The sequence below is a fragment of the Ranitomeya variabilis genome, chromosome 6, assembly GCF_051348905.1.
Source record: "Ranitomeya variabilis isolate aRanVar5 chromosome 6, aRanVar5.hap1, whole genome shotgun sequence".
In the NCBI taxonomy this organism is placed as follows: Eukaryota; Metazoa; Chordata; class Amphibia; order Anura; family Dendrobatidae; genus Ranitomeya; species Ranitomeya variabilis.
The window spans coordinates 23,603,172-23,613,957 of NC_135237.1; the positions used below are offsets into that span (position 1 = coordinate 23,603,172).

The window sequence follows — 10,786 nt, forward strand, 5'->3', positions numbered from 1 at the left end:
GTGGTAATGGGTAGGTTTTAATATCCATGGAGGGCCAGGGTGGTAATGGGTAGGTTACTGAGGCGGCACCTCGGGTGGTTGGTGAGGCGGCAGCAGCTCGGGTGGTTGGTGAGGCGGCAGCTCGGGTGGTTGGTGAGGCGGCACCTTCGGTGATTAGTTAGGCGGCAGCTTGGGTGGTTGGTCACGTGGGAGCAGCTCGGATGGTTGGTGAGGCGGCAGGAGCTCGGGTAGTTGGTGAGGCGGCAGAATGGTTATTGCAGGCTGTAGGCTTTCCTGAAGAGATGGGCTTTCAGGTTCCGTCTGAAGGATTCGATTGTGGTTGATAGTCGGACGTGTTGAGGCGTGGAATTCCAGAGGATGGGGGATATTCGGGAGAAATCTTGGAGGCGGTTGTGTGAGGAGCGAATAAGTGTGGAGGAGAGAAGGAGGTCTTGGGAGGATCGGAGATTATGTGAGGGAAGATATTGGGAGATTAGTTCAGAGATATGGGGGGGGACAGGTTGTGGATGGCTTTGTAGATCAGTATTAGTAGTTTGAACTGGATTCGTTGGGGATTGGGAGCCAGTGGAGGGATTTGCAGAGGGGAGAAGCGGAGGAGTAGCGAGGAGAGAGGTGGATTAGCCGGGCAGAAGAGTTGAGGACAGACTGGAGTGGTGCAAGAGAGTTAGCTGGGAGGCCACAGAAGAGGGTGTTGCAGTAATCGAGGCGGGAGATGATGAGGGCATGCACAAGAGTTTTAGTAGATTTTGGGCTGAGGAAGGGACAGCTTCTGGTAATGGGTAGGTATTAATATTTCTGAAGGCACAGGGTGGTAATGGGCAGGTTTTAATATCCCTGGAGGGCCAGGGTGGTAGTGGGTGACCATCTATTATCCATTTGTCCTTACGGGATTGTTTTGGGCTAGTATTTCATAGGCTCGGAGCTGTGGACTGGTTTAGGGTTAATATTTAATGCCCATGAAGGTCAGCGTGGTTTCATGGTTACAATGTTCTAGGCGGTTTAGTATTGGAGGGGTTTCCCTTTATACCCTGGCATGCTGCAGCTGGAGGTCTATTACATTTGTTTCCAGACTGATCTACACTGATACATTGTAGCAAACTATCTAGTTTCTGCTGTTAGTTTCAAACAGATGGCGCCACATTTGTCCACAGGTGGTGCGCGGTATTACAGCCAGGTCCCATTTACTTAAATGGAGATTAGCAGTAATACCAGTCACAACCATCGGACAGGGGGGCGCTGTTTCTGGAAGAAAATAACCATGTATTTCGATTGCTGGATAGGCCTTTTTTATTTCTTCTTATATTGTGGGTTGAGAAAATTAAAAACTCAGATTTTCCCTTATTAATCTTCACAGGAGGAGTCGCAGCTTGAAGATGTCGCCCGTCAGGCTTCAGCAATCATCACTGCACTGATCACGGACAGGAACCCGGCGCTCATCGGTCAAGTCATGGTCGCATGAAATAAAGCTTTTGGAACAGGAGCCCTAAGGCTGTCAGCCGAGCTTCTGATATCACCGACACATTAGCTGCACGTGGTACTAATAAAGAGCCCGAATATTTGATGTCTTGGCCCCTCCATTCTGAGGATCGGCCGGGGGTCCCGGCACTCCATTCCCCACCGATCAACAAAGATTGTCAATGTGGGTTAACTTATAAAAGATGGATAAACCCTTTAAAAAAGTCCAAATGTAGCAGAACGTCTTTGTGCATTATCAACTGCATGTTGCAGAATTTGGAATGCAGCTCTGGGTGTGAATAGAGTTCAGATTTGCAAAATAAATTACATTTTTACAACATCATTCAATGTTAAAGTGTTATTTCCCATCTTCATAGAGCTTGTAAATATAAACAATTTTGCAATTTACTGCTTGTTAAAATTTTCATCCATTCTTGAGATATTAACACTTTTCTTTTATTTACAGCTCATTGCCATGGAGACCAACCACTTCTGCTAGACAGCGGAACACGGGCACTGGTTACAAACTTTGTTTATGGACTTTTTTAAAACTGGACAGGATCTCTGGAATGCGCTAATACCTCCTAATCCCGGGCCAAGTTTAGCACAGTTTGTAAGCAAACTGGAGGTAGGTATCAGTCTGCTCCAGCAACACGACAGTGGTGGTCGGTCTCCTAGGAAACGAGCTGTAAACAAAAGAAAAGTGCTAATATCTCAAGAACGGCTACAAATTTTCACAAGCAGTAAATTGCAAAAATGTTTGTTTTTACAAGATCTATCTAACAGTATCCATCTACGAAGTTGATAATATCATCCCTTTAAATAGCGTGGAGGGGATGGAAAAATAAATGATTAAATAAATTGGTGCCTCAGAGCAGGAGCTGCGGTTACTCTCCCTCTCTCTCTCGCTTTCCTGATGTGGCATTCCTGATAAGTAGGCCCAGCGTGACATCATACGTGCGTCACACCGTAACGATGACATCATACGTGCGTCACACCGTAACGATGACATCATGCCGGGCCAACAAATCAGAGGAGGCGCTGGGGATTCTGACAGATAGGATGTCTGCAGAGCTCCTGATTGGCTGCCACAATATGGGTGCTAGCCCAGTGACTTGCAAATCGATTAGCTCATCTCTACCTATATTACATATGCACCACAATTAAAGGGGTTGTCAGGGATAAAAAAAATAAAGACTGTTTTCTTTCAGAAACAGCGCCCCCCCTGACCATGGGTTGCGTGTAGTATTGCAAGTTCAAGACCATTTATTTCAATGAAGCGGTTTGTGAAAGAAAGCAGCCATGTTTTTCTAATTCTGGACAACCCCTTTAAATTCTGGCCAACAGTGAAAATGTTTCTGAAATGAAAATAGCTGGTTTGTAATAATTTTAGCATCCTAAAAACGAATATGTTACTTAAAAATCATTATTAGCTCTTGTTGCTGAGATACAGGTCATTTAAGATTATTATGCAGGAAAATAGGGAAATTTTGAATTTTCAACAAATGTGTATTGGTAAACCTGATTACAGACCTGTTGAACCAATGTCAGCCATTTTATAAATTGTGTCTGCATAGTTTGTACTAATTGAAGTCTCTTTCTCTTGTTGCAGTAATTTTGTGGAGAGAATTTACACTTTGAAAATGCCTCGTAAATGTGCAAATATTGTTAACAATTTTTGTTACGTGTGTGGTTATGTGACATTTGCCAACCAAAGAAGACCAATTACTCCACTTGTGAAGACTGCTTACCATCATTACTTTGCTTATACGTGGCACTTAAATACGTGGCACTTATACGTGGCACTTAAATACGTGGCACTTATATACGTGGCATTTTGAGACCTATAATTTTTCCACATTTTGGTCCACAGAGTCATGTGAGGTCTTGTTTTTTGCGGGACGAGTTGACGTTTTTATTGGTAACATTTTCGGACACGTGACCATTTTTTATCACTTTTTATTCCGTTTTTTGTGAGGCAGAATAACCAAAAACCAGCTATTCATGAATTTCTTTATACCGTTCTGCGTTTGGTAAAATTGATAAAGCAGTTTTATTCGTCGGGTCAGTACGATTACAGCGATACCTCATTTATATCATTTTTTAATGTTTTGGCGCTTTTATACGATAAAAACTATTTTATAGAAAAAATAATTATTTTGGCATCGCTTTATTCTGAGGACTATAACTTTTTTATTTTTTTGCTGATGATGCTGTATGGCGGCTTGTTTTTTGCGGGACAAGATGACGTTTTCAGCGGTACCATGGTTATTTATATCCATCTTTTTGATCGCGTGTTATTCCACTTTTTGTTCGGCGGTATGGTAATAAAGCGTTGTTTTTTGCCTCGTTTTTTTTTTTTTTTTCTTACGGTGTTTACTGAAGGGGTTAACTAGTGGGACAGTTTTATAGGTTGGGTCGTTACGGACGCGGCGATACTAAATATGTGTACTGTACTGTGCAATTTATACTCTTGTAATGAATTCTTCTCGCTACCTACAGCACATACTTCCATGGCGTGTATCTAAAAAACGAGAGCTAATTAAACAATTCTGTGGGTATATTTGAGTTTCTCGACCCAAAATTAGTAATATTTGCCTATTTTCATCAAAGAAACATAAAAAAAGTTGTTTTTTGTTGGCCTGTGAATCAGTCTGCAAATATGTAAAGTATAAACACACAGATTTGCTACAATAATGCAGCAGTCTGGGGGCGAGTCCGTCAGCAGCACAGTCGTTCACAGGTTCCAAAGGGCAAACAGAATTTTGAATGCAGCTTTGGATGTGACTGGAGTATAAAATCAGATAAAAGCTTCATTTTTAATGGGAGTATGGAAAAAAAAAATAACCCATAAAAATTGCTGTGACGCCCTCCCCCTTTTCCTGCTCTCAGGTGTTAAGCAGATATTGCCGCGTCTTTGAGGTTCCGGCGCTTTAAAATGTGTCTGCGCCTAAACCTGTGATCAAGAGAGGAGCGCTGGAAATAAGGTCAGGGGGATTTATCTCCATTACCTGGGGTGGAGCAGAGCGAAGGACGCCTGCCGGCTGGGATTGATTTGGGAGTGGCGGTCCTAGCACCAGATCAAAGATATCCCCTTGTAATTGGTGGCGGGTAAATGATCTCTTCATTCTACCTTCCAGAGTTTGGCTCAAAAATGTTTCCTCCAATTGTTCTTTGTTTCTAAGGCCGTGCAATTCTTTCTTTTCTTTTTTTTTTTTTTTTGATCTTCCAGAAATGTGTCAGGAACCTAAAAAGTGATATTTATGATCATGGGATATATTTAAAGGGCCCAGACATGATTTACCCTGATAGAATGGGGTGATGGAAGGATGGTGCTACAGCTCCATCTAGGGGAATGTTTTGGAACTTCAGCCATTATAGAGTAATGTATCCAGAACACACGTCAGAGAGATACATTTCTGTTATAATCTATGGAACGTTTCAAAATCGCCGAACACATTAACTAATCTACAATATACACTTCCTATAGACATAGATGGAGAATCGCGTATGAGCAAATGCTTCTCTGCTCTGAAGGGGGAAATCTGCATCAATCTTTACCATTAATGCTCTTTTTGCTTTAATCATCAGTTAAAAAAAGCGCTATAATGTACACATGAAATAATTATCTATAAAAATTGCTATGAAGAAAGGAAGGTACTTCGCGCATAAATTGGCCAATGTATGTGAGCCCAATTGCCACATCAAGGCGCCCTTTGTAATTGGGTCCCTGTCCTGTTTTGTCACCTCTCCCGGGCAAAAAAGCCTGCAATTTATGGGTCAGGAGGGAACCAGCTACTAAAAATCACCTGTAGATATTGGGAGTGCACATGTCCAAAAAGGCTTAATACAAATAGAGAACAAGACCGGCACATCCAATTGGGCTCACATACACAGGCCAATGTATGCGCGAAGGACCTTCCTTTTTTCCAATTGTATTGGAATATTCATATAGTTCAGGAGCTATGCAGTGTCTGCATTTTTCATTTCTGCCCATTGCTGCTTGTTTTTAATTTATATTCCCTCTGTATTGATTGAATCCACTGCTAAATCAAATTTTAATGTATTTTTTTCTAATAAAAAATTGTACATTTTATTATCTTGTGGATACCTCGGTTTTTCTCCTTCTCAGATGGAGAATTTGTTGAATTTAGAAAGGATTTAAGTAAGATCATCGATGTACTTTACTATAAACTGCCCCAATGTGCAAGAATATAACTACTATAATACTGCTCCTATGTACAAGAATATAACTACTATAATATTGCTCCTATGTACAAGAATATAACTACTATAATACTGCTCCTATGTACAAGAATATAACTACTATAATGCTGCCCCTATGTACAAGAATATAACTACTATAATACTGCTCCTATGTACAAGAATATAACTACTATAATACTGCCCCTATGTACAAGAATATAACTACTATAATACTGCCCCCTATGTACAAGAATATAACTACTATAATACTGCTCCTATGTACAAGAATATAACTACTATAATACTGCCCCTATGTACAAGGATATAACTACTATAATACTGCACCTATGTACAAGAATATAACTACTATAATACTGCCCCTATGTACAAGAGTATAACTACTATAATACTGCCCCTATGTACAAGAATATAACTACTATAATACTGCCCCTATGTACAAGAATATAACTACTATAATACTGCCCTATGTACAAGAATATAACTACTATAATACTGCTCCTATGTACAAGAATATAACTGCTATAATACTTCCCCTATGTACAAGAATATAACTACTATAATACTGCCCCTATGTACAAGAATATAACTACTATAATACTGCCCCTATGTACAAGAATATAACTACTATAATACTGCTCCTATGTACAAGAATATAACTGCTATAATACTTCCCCTATGTACAAGAATATAACTACTATAATACTGCCCCTATGTACAAGAATATAACTACTATAATACTGCTCCTATGTACAAGAATATAACTGCTATAATACTTCCCCTATGTACAAGAATATAACTACTATAATACTGCCCCTATGTACAAGAATATAACTACTATAATACTGCCCCTATGTACAAGAATATAACTACTATAATACTGCTCCTATGTACAAGAATATAACTGCTATAATACTTCCCCTATGTACAAGAATATAACTACTATAATACTGCCCCTATGTACAAGAATATAACTACTATAATACTGCTCCTATGTACAAGAATATAACTGCTATAATACTTCCCCTATGTACAAGAATATAACTACTATAATACTGCCCCTATGTACAAGAATATAACTACTATAATACTGCCCCATATGTGCAAGAATATAACTACTATAATACTGCTCCCTATGTAGAAGAATATAACTACTATAATACTGCTCCTATGTACAAGAATATAACTACTATAATACTGCCCCTATGTACAAGAATATAACTACTATAATACTGCCCCTATGTACAAGAATATAACTACTATAATACTGCCCCTATGTACAAGAATATAACTACTATAATACTGCTCCTATGTACAAGAATATAACTACTATAATACTGCCCCTATGTACAAGAATATAACTACTATAATACTGCTCCTATGTACAAGAATATAACTACTATAATACTGCTCCTATGTACAAGAATATAACTACTATAATACTGCTCCTATGTACAAGAATATAACTACTATAATACTGCTCCTATGTACAAGAATATAACTACTATAATACTGCTCCTATGTACAAGAATATAACTACTATAATACTGCCCCTATGTACAAGAATATAACTACTATAATACTGCTCCTATGTACAAGAATATAACTACTATAATACTGCTCCTATGTACAAGAATATAACTACTATAATACTGCCCCTATGTACAAGAATATAACTACTATAATACTGCCCCTATGTACAAGAATATAACTACTATAATACTGCTCCTATGTACAAGAATATAACTGCTATAATACTTCCCCTATGTACAAGAATATAACTACTATAATACTGCCCCTATGTACAAGAATATAACTACTATAATACTGCTCCTATGTACAAGAATATAACTGCTATAATACTTCCCCTATGTACAAGAATATAACTACTATAATACTGCCCCTATGTACAAGAATATAACTACTATAATACTGCCCCATATGTGCAAGAATATAACTACTATAATACTGCTCCCTATGTAGAAGAATATAACTACTATAATACTGCTCCTATGTACAAGAATATAACTACTATAATACTGCCCCTATGTACAAGAATATAACTACTATAATACTGCCCCCTATGTACAAGAATATAACTACTATAATACTGCCCCTATGTACAAGAATATAACTACTATAATACTGCCCCTATGTACAAGAATATAACTACTATAATACTGCCCCCTATGTACAAGAATATAACTACTATAATACTGCTCCTATGTACAAGAATATAACTACTATAATACTGCTCCTATGTACAAGAATATAACTACTATAATACTGCTCTTATGTACAAGAATATTACTACTATAATACTGCTCCTATGTACAAGAATATAACTACTATAATACTGCCCCCTATGTACAAGAATATAACTACTATAATACTGCTCCTATGTACAAGAATATAACTACTATAATACTGCCTCTATGTACAAGAATATAACTACTATAATACTGCTCCTATGTACAAGAATATAACTACTATAATACTGCCCTCTATATACAAGAATATAACTACTATAATACTGCTCCTCTGTACAAGAATATGACTACTATAATACTGCCCCTATGTACAAGAATATAACTACTATAATACTGCTCCTATGTACAAGAATATAACTACTATAATACTGCCCCTATGTACAAGAATATAACTACTATAATACTGCCCCTATGTACAAGAATATAACTACTATAATACTGCCCCTATGTACAAGAATATAACTACTATAATACTGCTCCTATGTACAAGAATATAACTATTATAATACTGCCCCTATGTACAAGAATATAACTACTATAATACTGCCCCTATGTACAAGAATATAACTACTATAATACTACCCCTATGTACAATAATATAACTACTATAATACTGCTCCTATGTACAAGAATATAAGTACTATAATACTGCCCCTATATACAAGAATATAACTACTATAATACTGCTCCTATGTACAAGAATATAAGTACTATAATACTGCCCCTATGTACAAGAATATAACTACTATAATACTGCCCCTATATACAAGAATATAACTACTATAATACTGCTCCTATGTACAAGAATATAAGTACTATAATACTGCCCCTATGTACAAGAATATAACTACTATAATACTGCCCCTATGTACAACAATATAACTACTATAATACTGCTCCTATGTACAAGAATATAACTACTGTAATACTGCCCCTATGTACAAGAAAATAACTACTATAATACTGCCCCTATGTACAAGAATATAACTACTATAATACTGCTCCCATGTACAAGAATATAGCTACTACAATACTGCTCCTATGTACAAGAATATAACTACTATAATACTGCTCCCATGTACAAGAATATAACTACTATAATACTGCCCCCTATATACAAGAATATAACTACTATAATACTGCCCCTATGTACAAGAATATAACTACTATAATACTGCTCCTATGTACAAGAATATAACTACTATAATACTGCTCCTATGTACAAGAATATAACTACTATAATACTGCCCCCTATGTACAAGAATATAACTACTATAATACTGCCCCCTATATACAAGAATATAACTACTATAATACTGCCCCTATGTACAAGAATATAACTACTATAATACTGCTCCTATGTACAAGAATATAACTACTATAATACTGCTCCTATATACAAGAATATAACTACTATAATACTGCCCCCTATATACAAGAATATAACTACTATAATACTGCTCCCATGTACAAGAATATAACTACTATAATACTGCCCCCTATATACAAGAATATAACTACTATAATACTGCTCCTATGTACAAGAATATAACTACTATAATACTGCCCCTATGTACAAGAATATAACTACTATAATACTGCCCCCTATATACAAGAATATAACTACTATAATACTGCTCCCATGTACAAGAATATAGCTACTACAATACTGCCCCCTATGTTATGGTTGCTATGGACTTACGGCTAGGTGGAGGGGCAGATATAACTGGAGGGGGCCGGGGCTTGGTTATAGACTTTAGTTTATTGTCCGTAAGCCTGTTCCATTGCGGTCGGATAGTAAATGCCTCATCAGCCAGGGCTGCAGCTCTATCCAAGGTGCGGCGTGCTCTCCCAGACTCATTCCTATATATCTGCGGAAAACTTGGCAAGAAATTGTTCTATAAGGAACGCCTGTGTATCATCTTCCAGAGTGGAGGCGTTTTATGCCTCCAGCCATCTCTGAAATGCGTGGGACATCTAACGATATGTTCCCACGGTCAGTAAACGCTGCGGGTTGGACGCCGTGTACATCCGCAGGGTCCAACCCGCAGCGGCCAGATGTTACAGCATAGTGGATGGGAATTCAAGGAATCTGATGTCCACTATGTGTGCACCGACGCCTGAGGCTTACCTGCGGATACGCACATGCAACTCGTCTTTCCAGACCGCAGCATGTCTATTTATCTTGCGGAGACGCTCAGTCTCCGCAAGGTAAATTTCACCTGTACAATGTATTGGACGCGGTGATTCCGCACGGTTCTATGAACACATGTGGAATCACCTGCGTTAAATAGCGGGCAGCGGACATGTGCTGCATCCAAAGCGCTGCCTGAATACTGAACGTGTGGACATACCCTTATGGGCATACATCTGAAGCTATCTTCCCATGTTACATGGGAGTTCTCTGAACTGGGCCCTATAAGAGTCTGGGGTGATAGCATGGTAATCCAGGATAGTCCATTTTACCGGTTTATCTGTGAGTCAGTGGTTCGGTAAATCTACGCCACACTTTCATTCAGGAGTTTCACTAGGAAATGTATCCACTCAGAGTAGGGCACCTCCATCTCGACACACTGCTGCTCTAAGTCCCTGAAGAACCCCTCCACATCTCTGGAAGCGTCAACAAATGGCTTGAAGTCTATCCAGGTGATGCCTACAGGCTCCCGGATCGTTGGGTTTTCACACCACATTGCGTTACACCCTCTTTCGATCTCCATCACTTCTTGTCTCCGCTGTGCTCGGCAACCAGCATCCTCCTTATACTTCTGAGAAATGCCTGGACCCAGAAGAGCCATTTCTTCTTTATACCAAACTAATCACTGGCTTTTTGTGGTTGG

At 38.5% G+C, this 10,786-nt stretch overlaps 1 protein-coding gene across 3 annotated transcripts in view; it reads left to right on the forward strand.

The window, feature by feature from the left end:
• CRPPA (CDP-L-ribitol pyrophosphorylase A) overlaps positions 1–1,795 on the forward strand; it is a 212,472-nt gene extending 210,677 nt beyond the window's left edge. For all 3 annotated transcript variants that reach the window (XM_077268069.1, XM_077268067.1, XM_077268068.1), the window contains one exon: positions 1,355–1,795. In XM_077268069.1, the coding sequence (XP_077124184.1) occupies positions 1,355–1,459 (105 nt within the window). In that variant the 3' untranslated portion in view covers positions 1,460–1,795. The remainder of the gene's footprint in view (positions 1–1,354) is intronic.
• Positions 1,796–10,786: the final 8,991 nt, after the last annotated feature.